Below are 17,756 nucleotides of genomic sequence, written 5' to 3'. Positions count from 1 at the left end.
GACCGAGGCTCAGGGCTGAACCAGGGCTACTTGCAGTCTCTCTCCGTGGGTACCAAACCTCCCCCAGCGCCAGGCAGCCCTCTCGTACACTCGAAATAGGCCTGAACACACGCTGCCTGGTCGGTTGCCGCGGCCCGCGGGCGGGCGGGCGCACGCTGGAGGAGGAGGACCTCAGGTGATGTGTGGCGAGGGGAACTGTAGAGGTTCCCCTGACCCCCACGTCCAACTCGTCCATAGCTCGGCGCGGAGGAACAGACCCCGAGGCGGAGCCAGGAAGTGCCTGTCCCGCCACAGGGCCAGTGATCGAGGCCCTCCGAGGCGAACAGGCGATCGACGAAGGATCTTCACAGTGGGAGCTGCAAGAATCCCGCCCTCTTTTTCCGGGCAGAGCCAGGGGCAAAAGGAAACAGCCCCATCTTCTCATCTCCTGGGGCACTATTTCTGATTTTAAACAAAAATTACTGAAGGCAGATTCTGGAGAGCAGAGTTAGGTTATCACTTATCATGCATCTGGTTTAAACACATAAGTCCAGGAGAGCTGTTTGAAGGAGCAAGAGTATGTTAAAAAACACCTATGGGGCCCAGGCGAGGACGCGGCGGGCATTGCGTGCCCACCCCGCGGTAAGGACTTCGGCTCTCCGGTGGTCCCAGAAGCGGCCGGGTGTTAGGAAGGGTAGCATTAAGAATGCCCTTTGTTTCGCCTCTACCTGCTCAGCCTTCGCTCATAACCTGTGGATACAGCAACGGTAACCGACCTTCTAAACAGTTTTTCTCCTTTAATAGTACACTGATCCATAAACATTTTTACTGCCTTCAGGAGATAAGGAGTAGGTGCAGCTGTCCAAAGAGTAAACAGGCTGCAGTTGGTGACACTCAGCCGCATCAGAGCACACACAATAGGTGGGATTCTCTCGTGGGGTTAAAATTAGGAGCTGCAACTGCTTCGGCAAGAACTCGAGTAGCCCATATGCAGTGTTAATTTCCTGTGTGAGACTGCTTGGAAGACTGGAAGTTAGACTAACCTTACATTCATTTTTGAAAATCCACTAAAGATACTTTTGCACTTGAAATGCCAGTAAAAAGACAGTTACCCATGTTCTTTTTACTCAGCCAGTGAATACATAGTTACCCCTTAAGTGGTTGGAAGACTGGAAGTGGAGTGCACTGTATTCACCACCCTTTGATGTCTGAGCTTATAGAACTCCTGTATGTTTTTAAGGTCCAAGAAGGAGTATCCAGTTTGTTAAAATAATACACAGATTAAGTTCACGAGTTCCAGGAACATATTTCATCAAAACAGCACACAGTTGTCTTAAATTCCAGCTGTTAGATGTGTTTGATAGTGACCGACAGCACGGGCTAGTATTTATGGAAAATAAACAATTTATCCCATGCTTTGGAAGTAGATACTTCCTTAGGTCGCAGTTTTAGTAAGAGCAAATACAGTGACCAATCCAGAAGGCACCATTCAAATGACTTTGGAAGCAAGCTGAATATAGATTTGTTCTTAATGAAAAATTACTAAAAGCTAAATGATCAAAAGACTGGTTTGCAATATTTAAAGAGATACTTAGAAAAGCAAATATTACTAAGTGAGTGAAAACACATTTCTCCAAATAGCTTTTGATCACATGCGACAGGTACATGAAAAAAATTTAATCATTTTTGATATTTACATTTTGAGTACTATGTAAGTTAAAGGAAGAATACATATTTTTTCTTTTTTAGAACAAAGGGCTTCTTTTTAAAAACATGAAAAGGAAAATTAAGCTCTTTTTAAAAGTTAAACCTAACCATAAACTTAAAATCTCACCATCCAAATGTTCTTTATAGAACTCATAATATAGTTCTAAGTATTATTACACAATAGCACATCGATCTCATAAAGTAAAAACATTTCACTAAATTAAATGTCAATGAAAATAGTGTGAAAGTGAGTTTATATTTTTTATATTTAAAAAGTTGGATTTGCTTGGCAGAAAAAGAAAAACCTGTTAGAAAAGTTGCATTTAAAATGGATGATCTGACACCTTCCGGTTCCTTAACACAAAATTATAAGTTCCTTTTAAAAGAAAAGATGTAAATGCTTCATGCAATAATTCCCACATGTTGAAAAAATTATGTCATTCATCTTTTAATTGGAAAACATACACTTTTAAATGCCATACACAGATTTGACAGAGAAACGAACTCATCAATTTTAAATACTGAAATGTTTCCATTTAAATCATATTTTCTCTATCACACAATATATTTTCTACTAAGAGTACCAGGTCTTTAAAGATTCCTGTTTATATTTCCCTGCTACATAAAGCGAATTTCATTCGCTTTTTAAAACTAATCATTTTTCGTCTTTTCCATGGAATACCTGTTAAAAATATACCACAAGTAACTGGTGGAAATGAAGCTTTTGAGTAGAGTGCACAATCATTAAACGGCACTTGCAGATTTCCACAAGAACCCGAGCACTGTGTTCATTTCCGTATTCCTCTTCTCCAGTCTACATTTTGTTGGCCCAGTAAAAGGCTTCACCGGGCCCAGACCCTCCCCCACACACCCACCATTGTACTCGTTACATCCAGGGGAAATTATGAATGGTTCTCATGGCCAAATGCTGGCAAAAACGAGGCAGAAAAAGATTTCAACAATTTTTCAAGTGCGAATATCACCTAGGGGTAACGCAGAGCGGTCTTCCTGTTTTAAGAGTCCCAAGTTCTCCAACTAAAATTCTTTAAATAAAAGTACCAGCCTACCCCACTCCTCCTCCTCTGGAAACTACAGGAAGAAATGGTTTCCGTTTAGATACCGACTTGTCCCACTATGACTTCTCTCCTCCGGCCTCCGAGGCTCGGGGACCCCCCCCTCCCCATCCCCACGCCAAATACCTCCGCCCCTGCGCTCCCCTCCCCCACTGGTGGCCAAGCCCGCCCCCGGCCTCATTTATCTCTGAGCCTTTTCTGAATCGCGCAACCAATCGCAAACGCGAAGCCGAGAGCCAACGCGAGCGCAGGCGGAGGAGGTGTCGCCCAGACACCCGCCCAGGACGCCGCGGGCTCCCATCCCCCACCGCCCTGGCTCGGGGCCGCCCCACTTCCCCCGTGCCCCGGCCCTTGAAGGGTGCATAAGGTGGGGCGCGTCTGCCCGCTTCTCTCGCCCCCTCCCATCCCACCCCCTCGCTGCGTTTCCGCCCCTGCCAGCTCTGGAAACGTGCTTGCGGCTTTGCAGAGGTTATACTTCAAATGTCATCAAAGCCACAAGGCGAGTTCGAAATTGCGACTCTTTGGGTTTGTTAATTACCTATTTAAAAAAATCGAATATTTAAAACTCTGGTAACTAGAGCTGAGAAATTGCCTAATTAGCACCTCCACCCGAATCTCATTAAAAAAAAAAAAAAATCTTCCCTTCCTCCCCTCCCCCTCAGGATCCGCCCCGACCAGATAACCCTTTCTAAACTCTGTTGTGACAATCAGCGCCGCCAGCCGCGCTCCCCTCCGCGCCCCGGCTGAGGCTCCTTTAGCATTTTTTTTCCCCTCTTCCTCCTCCCTTCTCAGGGTCTCTCGCTCAAGCTCCTTTCCCCTCCCCCTCTCTTCCTCCTTTTTCCCCCGAAACCCACTCTAATTCAGGCGCTGGGATTCCTCACGTGAGACGTTGATTTGTAGTTTGAACACGTGGCTCATTCAAAAAGCCGGACACTCGGAGCGGATTTTTTCCGCCTCCTGCGCCTTCGTCCCCCCCCACCCCTTCCCCCTCCCTCCTGCCAGTCACCCTTCTGGGTTTTTTTTTTTTTTCTTTCTTTTTTTTTTTTTTTTTTAAGGGGAGGCGGCGCTTGCCCTCACGTAGTGTGATATTTTCACAGTCCGCTGGCCGATGCCAAAGGGGTTGGGGAGGAAGAGACAAAAAGTAGTTCTTCTCCCCTCCTCCTCCTCTCCTTTTTTCGCTAATCCCGCCTCCTCCTCAGAGTTAGGAAGACTCGTTGATGCGTTTGGGTTGTAGCAAGGCTTTTTCTTTTCTTTTTTTTTTTAATATTCAGAAAAGGAAAAACAAGAACCTTCGGATTTGATTTTTCGCTCGTCGTTCTTGTTCTTGGTTGTAACTGTGTTGGTGTGTTTTAACGGCGAGAAAACGAAGAGAACAAAACCCGCCGGAGCCCTCCATCACTGTGGGTGGTTTTAATTTTTCGTTTTCCTGTGAATTTTTTTTTTTAAATAACAACCACTCTTCACAATGAACAAACTGTATATCGGAAACCTCAGCGAGAATGCGGTCCCTTCGGACCTGGAAAGTATTTTCAAGGACGCCAAGATCCCGGTGTCGGGACCCTTCCTGGTGAAGACTGGTTACGCGTTCGTGGACTGTCCGGACGAGAGCTGGGCCCTTAAGGCCATCGAGGCGCTTTCAGGTGGGCCCGCCCCAGCCCCGCCGGCGCGCCCGCTCCAGCCCCGCGCAGCCCGCCCGGGCCTGCCAGGGTCGCGCACCCGGAGCTAGGCCCGCGGCTGCCACCGGGGCGTCCACACAGGGCCCCAGGCCCAGGCGAGAGCGGGCGGGGAGGTGGGGCGAGGCCCGGGCGCCCACGCGCGTGAGGTCCAGGGTGCTTTCTTCAGCTTGGGCTCCAACCCGGCTCCCCTCCTCCCGGGGCGTTGCGGGCAGACGGCGGACGCGCTGTCCAGAAAGCCCCGGTGCGGGCTCGGACGGGAGCTGGGCTGGGGGAGGCGCGACCGCGAGCGCCGGACTCTCAGCGCTTGCCCCGCCCGGGCCCAGGCGCGGGCTCCAGTCTCCGGCACGCCGGGCCTTGGGGGCCGAGCGCGGACGCCCGTTTCTTCCTCGCTCCCTCCCTTCCTCCTTCCTTCCTTCCTTTCTCTCTTTGCACGTTATTTACGGTGTTGGTTTCGTAGTTCCCCCGTCTCCCCCCAGACCCCAGGCGCGGGAGAACACAAAGTGGCCTCGACCCTGATGCAGAGTGAGGCCGCGGGCTGCTGCCTGAACACAGGCGGCCCGGCGCTTCCTCTAGATCCTGCGGGACGCAGGCTGGTGCGACCTAGGTTCCACGCTCAACCTCCCCGCGTCCGACGAGCTAGAGGGGCAGGTGGGCGAGGGCGGCGGGTGGTCGCGGGCAAGGGAGCCCTAGCTGCGGCGCCCTGCCTCGGCCTTTCTCTTCGCCCCGGCCTCGGGGGGTGTCGGGGCATGCTCCGCGCGCGCGGGACCTTGCGTGGCGGGGCTGCGCTCAAGTCCCTCCAGGAGCCCGTGTTTTTTTTTTGCGTGGCGGGCGCCGCGCTGTCCTTCGCGCCTCGTTCATTCTGTGCGGAGGTGCATCTTTGGCGGTGCATTCTGCGCCTACCCTGTTCCTAGAGGGCCTGGGCTTGAAGTCGGAGAAGGGCCCTGCGTCCCTCCCTGAAAAAAGCCAGCGTAGCCGGCTCTTCGGAGTTTGTCTTATGGGAGTGTCCAGGGAGGTGGGCGGAAGGGCCGTCGGTCCTGGGGCTGTCGTGGGGTTGGGTGACCCCCTGAGGTGGGCGGAGGCGGCCTGGGGGTAGAATGTTACCCAGGTGGTGGGCTAGCCAGTCGACCCCCGCCCCCCCAACTGTAAGTTGTACACACAGCCCCGAGGGGTCAGCTTTCCACCCGCGCGGGTCCGGGCTTCCCTTCCGGCCTTGAGACGCATCCGTGCCGTGGGGGTCTCTGGTCACTTGTGTCGCCGCTTAGGCTGGGCGGGTCCTTCTTGCGGGAAGAGCGGCTAAACCCAGCCAACTGTCTCCCACCTCTTGTATGTCCGCAGGTAAAGTGGAACTGCACGGGAAATTTATGGAAGTTGAGCACTCAGTCCCAAAAAGACAAAGGTGAGCTTATTTATCATGTTCTCATTAATTCTTTTCTCACTTTTTTATTGGGAGGAAAGATTCAACACAGCTGAAAACTTCTTTTTCTCCCATGCTTTTTGGATGGCTTTATTTTATGCTGGATGGCTCGGCGTTTCTTATTCCTTGCATTTAAGTTTATGGCAGGTGTGTGCGGGCGCGCTGCTAAGGAATAAAGGTCTTGTGTGTGGTTCTTGCCACTGGATTATTACTGGTGAAGTCTCTCAAAGAAGCCCTCACAGCTGTATGTTCTTCTAAGGTGCTGCAATAGGAAATCAAAGTCTTGAAGGGTGATTTGGGGACTCTGTAGGAATTAGGAAGTAGTGGGTGACCCTCTTCCACCCCCACTACCCACCTACAAGTACAGGATAGGGGAAAGCCGCTGCAGACACGCGTGGGTGTGGAGTGCCTTTTCTTCTCTGCCCCCAGTTGGCGGCGAGGAGTCAGAGAGGCCTCGGAGGCGGTCTGTGTATCTGAGAAGAGTGAAATTTGCTGATTGGAACACGTGAGTGAATGCCTGGACTTCTCCTGCCCAGAAGCGCCTTTTCAGTCATTCTAGAGTTACACAGGTTGCTGCATACCAGCCTTTTGTTTCCCGCCCCTTCCCCCCCCCCCCCCCCCAATATTTTTGCTTAGAAATAACCACCAAGAGAGCGAAGACTAAAGATCTGTACTACTTACGCACTGGGATTGCACTTTTTGGAGAGCATGTGTAGTGTGTCACTTTACAAAACGTTTGGAGACTGTTTTAACCTCTGGAGTATTTTGAAGAAATGGCTCCTTTCTCAAGAGCAGGCCAGATTCTCGCTCTGTCGCTAACTGGAAAGGCGCTGCTCCCTAACTGGTGCTGGGTTTAGCTTGTGCTTTTCTGGGTTTTGCAAGGTGAGGTTAGAGTTTCTGCTTTTCTCCTCCCATTCTCCCCGCTTCTAAACCTGGGCTAAGCAATAAGCTGAAAGTTAACCTAAATAAACTAGGACTGCATGTGTCTGGTTGGATATAGGTGAGTGTGTGTGCTGGAGGGCAGGAGAGGGTTGCTGTGCATTTCTCTGGTGCTCTGCAGAGAGAGATGGCTGTATAAAATGTCATCATCTGCTTATTTCTATATTGAGCTCTCTTTCAGGTAAAGCATTTTTACAAACCTTGTTTTTAGTTAGCTGGAATTTTGTGGATTTCTCTTGTTCATGTACTTAATTTTCATTAGGACAGTTGAAAAGACATTTGTTGGATGAGATAGGTTTAGTTCCAGTTGGGAATTTTGGTGGGGTCAAGTTATTTCACATATAGAGGGGTATTCTTTGTTAAAAGCTTCTAAAACAATAGAAAGGTACTGAAAAGTATCTAAATTGATTTCTCTCTAATAGGAATTAGAAAATTGAGGGTAAAGTCCTATCTCCTTAAAAAATTTAAAGGCATAGTCTAAATTGTATACCTAAGGGAAAAAAATGTAAGTACATTCTGCAAATTCTAATTGGTTTCATGTTTAGCCTGCGTGTCCTAATTTTCTTCAAATGTTGAATAAAAAAGAGGCAAATGGTTGTGTCGGACTGGCATTTGAGAGTTTCTAAATTTAAACGTTAAATGTCTGGCATTTTTCAGATACAATTTATGGACCTGCATGTAAATGCAGATTACTTAGCTTTGCTCTCCTGATTTTCTTTTCTAGCCTGGTGTGAATTTCTCCCCATGTGTAGTGAATTAAATTAAAAACATCTGGTAACAGCCTGTTTTATTCTTAAAGACTTTTGCCCAACCTGAAAAACGTACTTGTTACTTTATAACGAACAGGGGTTCCTCTTAGGAAAGCATATAAGGTAAAATGCCACCAGTGGCAGCAAGTATTTATATCAATGGGTGCTTTTTCGTTTCATTAACAACGTAGATTAAAATTTCAGGCTTTATTTGGCTTACCTTAAAATGCTCAGTATTTTTTAAAAAATGTTTTAACATTTGTGAGAGAGGCAGAGGCAGAGAATCCTTAGTAGGCTCCACACTGACAGCAGAGAGCCAGATGCAGGGCTCCAACTCAGGAACTGTGAGACCATGACCTGAGCCAAAGTTGGACGCTTAACTGACTGAGCCACCCAGGCACCCCTAAAATGCTCAGGATTTTAAATAACTATGTTAGTAGCAAGTAGGAATGAGTACATTGGAGACAACTATTTACAGATAGGGGGAACAATCAAGTAAGTCCTTTTCTAGTGTTGAGATGGTGAAAAACAAAAGTAGAGGTTTCTTTTTCTGAGGGAAATTTGCTGGAAATCTGTATTACAGTCTTGTAACTGAACCTTGGAACTGTGATACAGTTTCCCTTATCTGGACTGTTCCCCTGTCTGAATAGGCTTTGGGAGAGGGCTGAGAAGACAACCCTGGTGAGTCATGCTTAACCCCTATAAGGGTCAAGCAGTTGTACTGGTGACCGTGCGTTGAATGCTGCAGACCAGTCCTTGCCAAGTGAGCCTGCTGGACTTCTGGGTGGAGTTCTTTGTGCTGAGCAGCCCTTGCATTCCATCCCATCACCATGTGGGCATCTGAGGCAGGCACACCCACATGTGCAGTAGTGACCTTTATACCTGCTGTGCAAGGCATGTTGGGAGCCTGGTGCTGAAGAATGCTTATGGCAGCACTCTGAGATGGATGAATGGGCTTGCAGCAACTAAACAAGGCCCAGGAGGCAATTTGAAGCTTTGACGTGCTGGCCCAACTCTGACTGGGAGCTGAGCTGGGTAGGGAACCTTTCAGGAAGGGGCACTGTTGAGTTTGGTTCTGACCAAGCTTAGCTCCTGATTTACTGAAGTCTCCAGGGAATGTGGAAGGAATGTTGCTTTGCTGCATTCAGATATCCCTCAGTTGTGGAGGATTATAGCACTATTTCACAGAGTTTGAGAGCCCCGTGTCCAGAATGAAGAGAAAATTGCACTGAGTATCTGTGATAGTGTTGCGCTTTCAATTTCTAAAATAAAAGCTCTAGCACATGAATACTTGGCTTCCCTCTGAGGTATAATCCTAAACACTCCCTCCTCCCCGCTCTGCCTTGTTGGATAAGGGTGGGTGTAAAAATTGTGTGGCTTTGAAGTCTGTAGCTCTCTTGGATTGGAAGAACCACTGGTATCTTGTGGGACCTCATAGGTGCCCATCTGTGATGTAAATCGAACCGATTTCCTTTTTTATATTGTGGGCTGTTGGGCCTGGGAGAGGGAATAGGAAAGTTTCTGACACTCTTGGAACAGAGAGGATGGTAGTTTTAGTTGGTTTGTGATGACTTTTTTAAGTTATGAAAATTTTTCACATTTTTGGTTTTTTATAGCTTAAACTTGCTTATGATTTAGCTGTCAGTATTAAGATTATGTGAAGGCAAAATATATGTGAATAAAGAATAAAAAATAGTAGGATATTATAGTTAATATTTTTTCCAGGAAGGATCCATTAAGCCAGACTGGTGTCTCAGCTCACATGTCGGTGTTTTTTGTTTCCTTAAAAAATGAAAATGAAGTGAACAACTTATTTCCATATTACAATCTTGAGGTTAACATGTAAATTAGATAGACATAGTATAAACTTTTTTTTAATGATTTATTTTTTTATTTTTTGGAGACAATAAGAGTAGGGGAGGGGAAGAGAGAGAGGGAGACACAGACTCCAAAGCAGGCTCCAGGCTCTGAGCTGTCAGTACAGAGCCTGATGCGGGGGCTCGAACTCCTGAGTCGCGAGATCATGACCTGAGCCAAAATCAGACGCTTAACCGACTGTTGAGCCACCCAGGCTCCCCAAATAGACATAGTAAAAAAAGTTACTGGAGTTTTAAATGTATCTTACTTTGAATGGCTATTTAAAAGCTAGTGCTGCATTTTAACCACTGTTCGGTATAGACTGGGATGGTGTGCAGTGTGTACATTAGCTAGGGCATATGATCCTGTTGTCTCGGGCCAAGAAAAGTTGCTTTCTAATTTAATTCTTTAAAAGTTTTTATTTATTTTATTTTGAGAGACAGAGCACAAGCAGGGGAAAGGCAGAGAGAGAGAGAGGGAGATAGAATCCCAAGCAGGATGTGCACCATCAGCGCGGAGCCCAGTGTGGGGCTCGAACTCATAAACTGTGAGATCATGACCCCAGCCAAAATCAGAGTGCCCCAAAAGCTTGTTTTTTAATGCTGAACATTTGAACGTAGGCATGAACAGTTGTGTTGGTCCTTGATTATTAGTTTGGTACAGGTGAATATTGTGAGTTAGATTTCTCTTACAGAGATGTGGGGTTCTGAATGTTAGGAAACTCTTCATGGCTGGAAAGAATCATAAGCAGTGTCTTTGGAGTGCTCAGTTTAAGGTCAGTAGTGCATGACTGCTTAAATGATAGTAGCCAACAAGATTTTTCTTGATTTCATGTTGTTTCCTCAGTACAGCTTGAGGGAGAGTAAAAGATTTCTTACTTTGGCATTATTAGAATTAAAACATATAAGTGAATGTTGATAAGTAGCTTCTGTGTGGCTGTCCACAGTAACAAGGAAGACATTATGGAAACATGACATGTGCCTGGAGCCAGTGGGAATTGAGAATCTTGGCTTCTGTTTCTGGCTTTCCTTTTGATTTATTTGTGTGATCACTTACATTCTCTGTCCATGCCAAATGCCACTATAATAAACTAACGGGGCATAGTTTGTTCTGAGGTTTGCTGTTCTGCTTGAAATGAGTTACCAGCTAAGGCTTAAAAATACCTTTTGGAACTAGATATGAGGTTTTCCCTGTAAGGAGCTTGTATTTGCTGTTGTTTGGTAGCTCAGTTACTTTTGCGTGTGTACCCCTTTAGGGCAGTCAGCAAGAGGGAAATGATCTTTGTCATATTTTGAAATCCTTTTGTGAGCCATACCATTGCAGTTAATGTGTTGTTATAGGTCTTGGATTTTGTATTGAAGTGAAGCTGTTGAACCACCTGGATATATATTTGAAGCAACTCTTTGTAATTGTCTTTAACAGTGTTGAGATACAAACTTTCCTAGTGGTGACTAATTTTTGAATTGTAGGATCTATCTATTTTTTATTATATGATTTATGTATCCACCAACTTTGGCAGTTGGTTTAGTCTGGGAGGATGGAGAAAGGCTGTGCTATTCTTAGCCAAGTTTCCTTTATTAACTGTTGCCTCTGATTCAAGCTTCTAGAGTCACAAGACAGGAGGTGGCAGTGTGGTAGCAGTGACCAAGGGATAGGATTGGCGTTTTAGTTAGAACTCTGCCCCATAAATCTGATGTTTAAAAAATTGGCGTGAATCGCCAGGGTTTTGCTTGAAAGCTGGTGGCAGATACTTTTCAGTGCTCTATTAAAACTGAGGGTGTAATTTATCATGGTCTGAAACTGCTGTTGGGCAAGTATTGGTAAATAAACACAGTTGTAAACATTAATATAGTATGTGGATTTTCTTGCCCTGAAGGGGAATACATAGTACATAAATTATGCATTGTAGAGAAGTATCTTGAAACCATTTAATTTGATTAGGAGGTAGTTTGAAGTTATTATACATGGATTCTTTGAGAAATCTAATCGAACTATAAATTTCTTGTAAAGATTTTATTTTATACCCAATGTGGGGCTCCAACTCAAAATCCTGAGATCAAGAGTCACACATTCCACCAACTGAGCCAGCCAGCCCTCCCCCCCCCTCCAAGTGGATCTCTCTAAGTTAAGAGAGGCTTAAGTCCTTAGGATAGCTGGCATTATCACTTAGTTGTTTAGAAGTTGATTCCACTGTTATCTTGGTGTTTCCAGTTATCTCTTGCTGCATAACAAACTACCCCAAAACTTAGTGACTCAAAACAACTTATTTTTCCTCACGATTCTCTGGGTCTGCTTGGCGATTGTTTCTGTTCCATGTGGTGTCATTTTGGGTCATTTACTGAGCTGGTCTAAAATGTCTAAGGAGGCTTCATTAACATGGCTGGCCTCTTCGTGCTGGTCTACGTGACTTTTCTCCACAAGATACCTGAACGCTTGGTAGTAGCCCTTGGCTCCCAAGTGAGAGTAGAAACTGCTCGGCCTCCTAAAGGCTAGGCCCAGAATTGGCACATTATTCTATCCCATTCTGTCGACCAAAGCAAGTCACAAGGCCAGCACAGATTCAAGGGGGATATGGAAGTAGTCTCCATCTCTTGATGGTAGAGTGGTATGAATGTACAGAGGGGAAGGAATTGATAGTGTGACAGTCTTTGTAGATTGTTTTCCATACATAAGAGGAGGGGAGGAGTAGTGGCTTCAAAGTGATGGGAACCTAAAATATCTGAAAATTGCATTTAGCACTAGAAATGGGGAACCAGTTTCCATTGTAATATTTTGGCAAGAGATGATATTAGCTTTGGAGGTAATGAATAGTGGTCAGTGTGTATTTTGAGAGAAACAGTTGTGAGGATTTGCTGATAGATTAGATGAAAGCTTTGAGAAAAGTAAAGCATGATAAGATTTTTTGGTCGGGGTGCCTGGGTGGCTCAGTTGATTAAGCATCCAACTCTTGGTTTTGGCTCAGGTTGTGATCTCACTATTGATTAGTGAGTTTGAGTCCTGCGTCAAGCTATTTGCTGTCAGTGCAGAGCCTGCTTGGGATTCTTTTTCTCTGACTCTCTGTCTGCCTCTCCCAGCTTGTGCTCGCTCTCTCTCTCTCTCTCTCTCTCTCTCTCGAAATAAATAAACTTAAAAAAACTCTCAGTAAAAACCTTTTTTTTTTTTTTTTTGGCGGGGGTGAGGAGGTCAGAAAAACTAGATGGAGAGTGGTGTCCTTTACCACAATGGAGAGTATTGGGGAAGGAGCAAATTCTTGGGTAGAAATCAAGAGCTTCATTTTTGGCATATTATGTCTCTAATGCTGGTTAGAAATTTAAGTGAAGAAGTCAAGTAGGTAGTTGAATATATCAATCTGGGGCGTAGGAATTGGAGGTGAAAATTAGAGGTGTTATTAGCTTGTGATATTTAATATCCTAGAATTGGACAAGATTACTAAGGGACTGAGTATGGGGCTTTAGGAGGGAGGAGAGACCAGCAAAGGAGAATGAGGGAGGCCAGTAAGGTAGAGGAAAGCAAGCAGAGTGAACTGCTTCTGGGAGGGAGATTCATGGAGAAAGCCTGTGGATAGGAAGGTGTAATCAACACTGGAATATCAGTGAGAGTTTGTGATTTGGATGGATGAATGTGAATGGGATTGGTATTAAGTCTCCGTCTTCTGGTTGGGCAGTAGGTAGATGGAGAGTGATTTACAAATTTTGGAGCAACCTGGACTGTAGCCTTTCTTTCAGAAGTCATTATCTTAATTTTTTAACTTTCCAGAAACGACTCTGATCATGTTATATTTATAACTTGCTAGAGATGGAAGAGTCCTAAGTTTAGTAGATCCTCTTGCCCGTGGACAGGACTTGTTGTTTGAGTTGACCTACTCTCTGGCATCTGTTTCAACAGTTGTGGTGACTGAGCTCACTTTCTAGATAACCCATTCTACTTTTTATTAATATGCATTTGGAAAATTCTATGAAGCTGGCTTAGGTTCCAAGGCAGCGTAGACCAAGTCCATTGTTTCTCTGTGGTTTTCTAAAGACTTGATTTGAGGAGGTTAACTAATTGGAATTAAAATAAAAACTTAAAAAGCAAAAACAAAAAGACTTGATTTGACAAGCAGGGTTGAAACTATTGGCCAAAACATTTGTGGATATCATGGGCTGAGTTTAAAATACTTGAATCATTTTGTTATTTTAGGATGCTGAATAAGTAAAGCATTCCTTCCATTTTATTCATAAAAGTTTAGCTATAAGAAATACAAGAAACCTTTTGTATAAAGTACCCTAAATTGCCTCATTTTCGCTTATTTAAAAACCCGGTCCTTAGTAAAGCAGCTTTCTCCTCAAATTGTGAATCCTGGTTTTGGCCACAGAAGTCACCAAAACCAGGTGATGTGTTAGATCAGTTGATTGGAGACAGATGACTTGATCTGATTAACTTTTTAAAATGTGTATTTATTTTTGAGAGAGGGAGGGGTGGGAGGGGCAGAGAGAGAGGGAGACATAGAATCCCAACCTGGTTCTGCACTTGTCAGTGCAGAGCCTGATGCAGGGCTTGAATCCATGAACCGTGGGATTATGGTCTGAGCCGAACAAAATAGAGAGTCGGATTCTCAACTGACTGAGCCACCCAGACACCCCTGATTAATGCTTTTCAAGACTTGGTTTATGCAAGTCCTTTGATCAGTAAAGTACTACTTTCAGAATGTGTCCAATACCTTCTATTTTAAGAAAGGCAAACCAATGAAAATGAGATAGCGCAATAGATTTTTTAGTGGTATTAGTTATTCTACCAAAGGATTCTCCATAAAGATTTGAGAGAAGTGACTTGCCCAGGGCACTGCAGGTAATTAGTGGAACCCATTTTCCACATCCTTTGACTCTGCCCTGCCTTCATTCCTCTCATTTAAGTTGTCAAATCCTCAAAGTGGCTTACACAGCAACTTGCTCATGTTTGCAGTGGCATGTTGGAGCAGAGATGTCCTGTTTTCTTACTTTCTCTGAAGAAAAAAGAAATCTTGTTTGGCTTCTTTCAAGGGTTGATTTATTGTCTTCCTGTAGGAAAAAGACAAGTATAGGTATTCTGGAATCTGGGGCTTACTATAGAGTAAAAACATCTGGGTGTCCTGTTTCAAGATGGAAAGAGGAACTGCTTCTTCCTGGAAGGTTTTGTTTTTTTTTTTAATTTTTTTTTAGCAGCTTCATCTTGATATAAATGAACTGCAGAGAAGTTGGAGGAGGGCCCAACAAGGTATGAGAGTAGAACAGAAGGCATGAGGAGGTAGATGCCATGGCTTTGTTGCAGCCATATGATCGTGACTCCTGGGGTATGTTTTAGATTGCAAAAGAGGTAGATGTGTCCGGAATGGTGTCCATGGTGCCTGGTTGTTCCAGCTCTTCACCAAGTTTAGTAGGATCCTGGCTTGCAGAAGGAAGTTGTTTAAACTTGGGATATTGTTAAGAATTAGGAGACTGGGGGGAGGAATTGTGCTGGAACTTTCTGATTAGGAGCCTTGATGCTTTTACCATGTGCCCTTGGTGAACTGAAGGGCATCGCCAGAAGAACGTGGGACATGAGGTCTAAGATCTGGGTTTGAATCCCAACTCCATGTTCTAAATGCATGATGTTGAGGGGTGCTTGGGTAGCTCAGTTGATTAAACTTCAGCTCGGCCAGCTTCAGCTCAGGTCATGATCTTGCGGTTTGTGGGTTTGAGCCCTGCATTGGGCTCTGTGCTGACAGCTCAGAGCCTGGAGCCTGTTTCAGATTCCATGTCTCCCCCTCTCTCTGTCCCTCCCCAGCTCACACTCTGTCTTTCTCTCAGAAATAAATAAATGTTAAAAAAAAAAAAAAAAAAAAAAAGTTTTTTTGTTGATGATTAAGGTTGAGGAAATGGAAGCTTGAGGAGGTTAGAATAATAGTAAAGGATGCCTGATAGGATCTTGGGGACAATGTTTAAAGCATCAATGTACATTATCATTCAGTAGTAACCTCGGTGGTTGATGTTGTATTTTTCCACTTGAGATTCAAATATGAATGCTGGATGTAGATTACAATTAGTGATAACAGAAATAAGAAAAACTTTGGTTCTGATTTTGAATGTGGATTCATGTAAGTAGAAATCTGTGAGTCGTGTGTTTTTGGGTTTTTTGCAAATGGAGGAGCATTTTATTTTATTTTTTTACTACTTAATTTTATTTATTTATTTTTAAGTTTATATCCAAATTAGCATATAGTGCAACAATGATTTCAGGAGTAGATTCCTTAGTGCCCCTTACCCATTTAGCCCATCCCCCCTCCCACAACCCTCTAGTAACCTTCAGTTCTCCATATTTATGAGTCTCTTCTGTTTTGTCCCCCTCCCAGTTTTTATATTATTTTTGTTTCCCTTCCCTTATGTTCATCTGTTTTGTCTCTTCAAGTCCTCATATGAGTGAAGTCATATGATTATTTCTTTCTCTGACTCATTTCACTTAGCATAATACCCTCCAGTTCCATTTAGCATAATACCCTCCAGTTCCATCCACGTAGTTGCAAATGGCAAGATTTCATTCTTTTTGATTGCCGAGTAATACTTCATTGTGTATGTGTATATATATGTATATGTATATATGTATATGTATATATATACACACACACACCACGTCTTTATCCATTCATCCATCGATGGACATTTGGGCTCTTTCCATAATTTGGCTATTGTCCATAGTGCTGCTATAAACATTGGGGTGCATGTGCTCCTTCTAAACAGCATCCCTGTGTCCCTTGGATAAATACCTAGTAGTGCAGTTGCTGGATCGTAGGGTAGTTCTATTTTTAGTTTTTTGAGGAACCTGCATTCTGTTTTCCAGAGTGGCTGCACCAGCTTGCGTTCCCACCAACAATGCAAAAGATGCTCTTTCTCCACATACTCGCCAACATCTGTTGTTGCCTGAGCCATTCTGACAGGTGTAGGGTGGTATCTCATTGTGGTTTTGATTTGTATTTCCCTGATGAGCAGTGATGATGATTTTTTCATGTGTCAGTTGGCCATCTGGATGTCTTTCTTTGAGAAGTGTCTATTCATGTCTTTTGCCCATTTCTTCACTGGATTCTTTGTTTTTTGGCTGTTAAGTTTGATAAGTTCTTTATAGATTTTGGATACTAACCCTTTATGCGATATGTCATTTGCAAGTATCTTCTCCCATTCTGTCGGTTTCCTTTTAGTTTTGCTGATTGTTTCCTTCGCTGTGCAGAAGCTTTTTATTTTGATGGGGTCCCAGTAGTTCATTTTTGCTTTTGTTTCCCTTGCCTCCAGAGACGTGTTGAGTAAGGGGTTGCTGTGGCCAAGATCAAAGAAGTTTTTGCCTGCTTTCTCCTCGAGGATTTTGATGGCTTCCTGTCTTACATTTAGGTCTTTCATCCATTTTGAGTTTATTTTTGTGTATGGTGTAAAAAGTGGTCCAGGTTCATTCTTCTGCATGTCGCTGTCCAGTTTTCCCAGCACCGCTTACTGAAGAGACTGTCTGTATTCCATTGGATATTCTTTCCTGCTTTGTCGAAGATTAGTTGGCTATATGTTTGTGGGTCCATTTCTGGGTTCTCTATTCTGTTCCATTGATCTGAGTGTCTGTTCTTGTGCCAGTACCATACTGTCTTGATGATTACAGCTTTGTAGTATAGCTTGAAGTCCGGGATTGTGATGCCTCCTGCTTTGGCTTTTTTTCTCACGATTGCTTTGGCTATTTGGGGTCTTTTCTGGTTCCATAAAAATTTTAGGATTATTTGTTCTTGCTCTGTGAAGAATGCTGGTGTTATTTTGACAGGGATTGCATTGAGTATGTAGATTGCCTTGGGTAATATTGACATTTTAACAATATTCTTCCTATCCAGGAGCATGGAATCTTTTTCCATTTTTTTGTATCTTCAGTTCTTTCATAAGCCTTCTATAGTTTTCAGAGTATAGATTTTTCACCTCTTTGGTTAGATTTCTTCCTAGGTATTTTATGGTTTTTGGTGATGTATGACCTTTTTAAAAAAAAATCACGGTGTAACCTAGACACAATATTAACAGCTTGAATTTTTACATGTGTATACATTCAAATTAATTCAGAACACATGAAATAAAATGTGAAAAGACTTGTTTTTCAATCCTCTCCATCTCCATGTATTTCCCAGGTCTTCCAGCTGGCAATTTGGTTTATTATTTTACAGAAATTCTTCTATGTATGTGTTGATAAACATTTTTAAAAATTTATTTATGTATTTGAGTGAGACAGAGAGCAAGTCAGGGAGGAGCAGAGAGAAACTCCCAAGCAAGCTCCGGGTGGCCAGCCAGCACAGAGCCCAATGTTTGTAAAAAAAGGTAAAAGTTATGACGATTAAGTTGTGACAGTTTGTAGC

At 44.1% G+C, this 17,756-nt stretch overlaps 1 protein-coding gene across 5 annotated transcripts in view; it reads left to right on the top strand.

Annotated features, from left to right (window-relative positions):
* Positions 1-3,854: 3,854 nt before the first annotated feature.
* Positions 3,855-17,756, top strand: part of IGF2BP3 (insulin like growth factor 2 mRNA binding protein 3) — a 154,705-nt gene continuing 140,803 nt past the window's right edge. For 3 of the 5 annotated variants that reach the window (XM_019443599.2, XM_053898193.1, XM_019443597.2), the window contains exons 1-2: positions 3,858-4,399; positions 5,771-5,831. In XM_019443599.2, the coding sequence (XP_019299144.1) occupies positions 4,225-4,399; positions 5,771-5,831 (236 nt within the window). In that variant the 5' untranslated portion in view covers positions 3,858-4,224. Of the gene's footprint in view, positions 4,400-4,494; positions 5,084-5,770; positions 5,832-17,756 lie in introns of those variants that run through there. The other 2 variants (XM_019443598.2, XM_019443600.2) reach the window with 2 other exon arrangements.

The sequence above is a fragment of the Panthera pardus genome, unplaced genomic scaffold (genome assembly GCF_024362965.1).
Source record: "Panthera pardus isolate Hobbes unplaced genomic scaffold, ASM2436296v1 HiC_scaffold_8, whole genome shotgun sequence".
Classification (NCBI taxonomy): domain Eukaryota; kingdom Metazoa; phylum Chordata; class Mammalia; order Carnivora; family Felidae; genus Panthera; species Panthera pardus.
The sequence above is the reverse complement of the archived record's forward strand: the minus strand, read 5'-3'. Positions and strand labels throughout refer to the sequence as shown.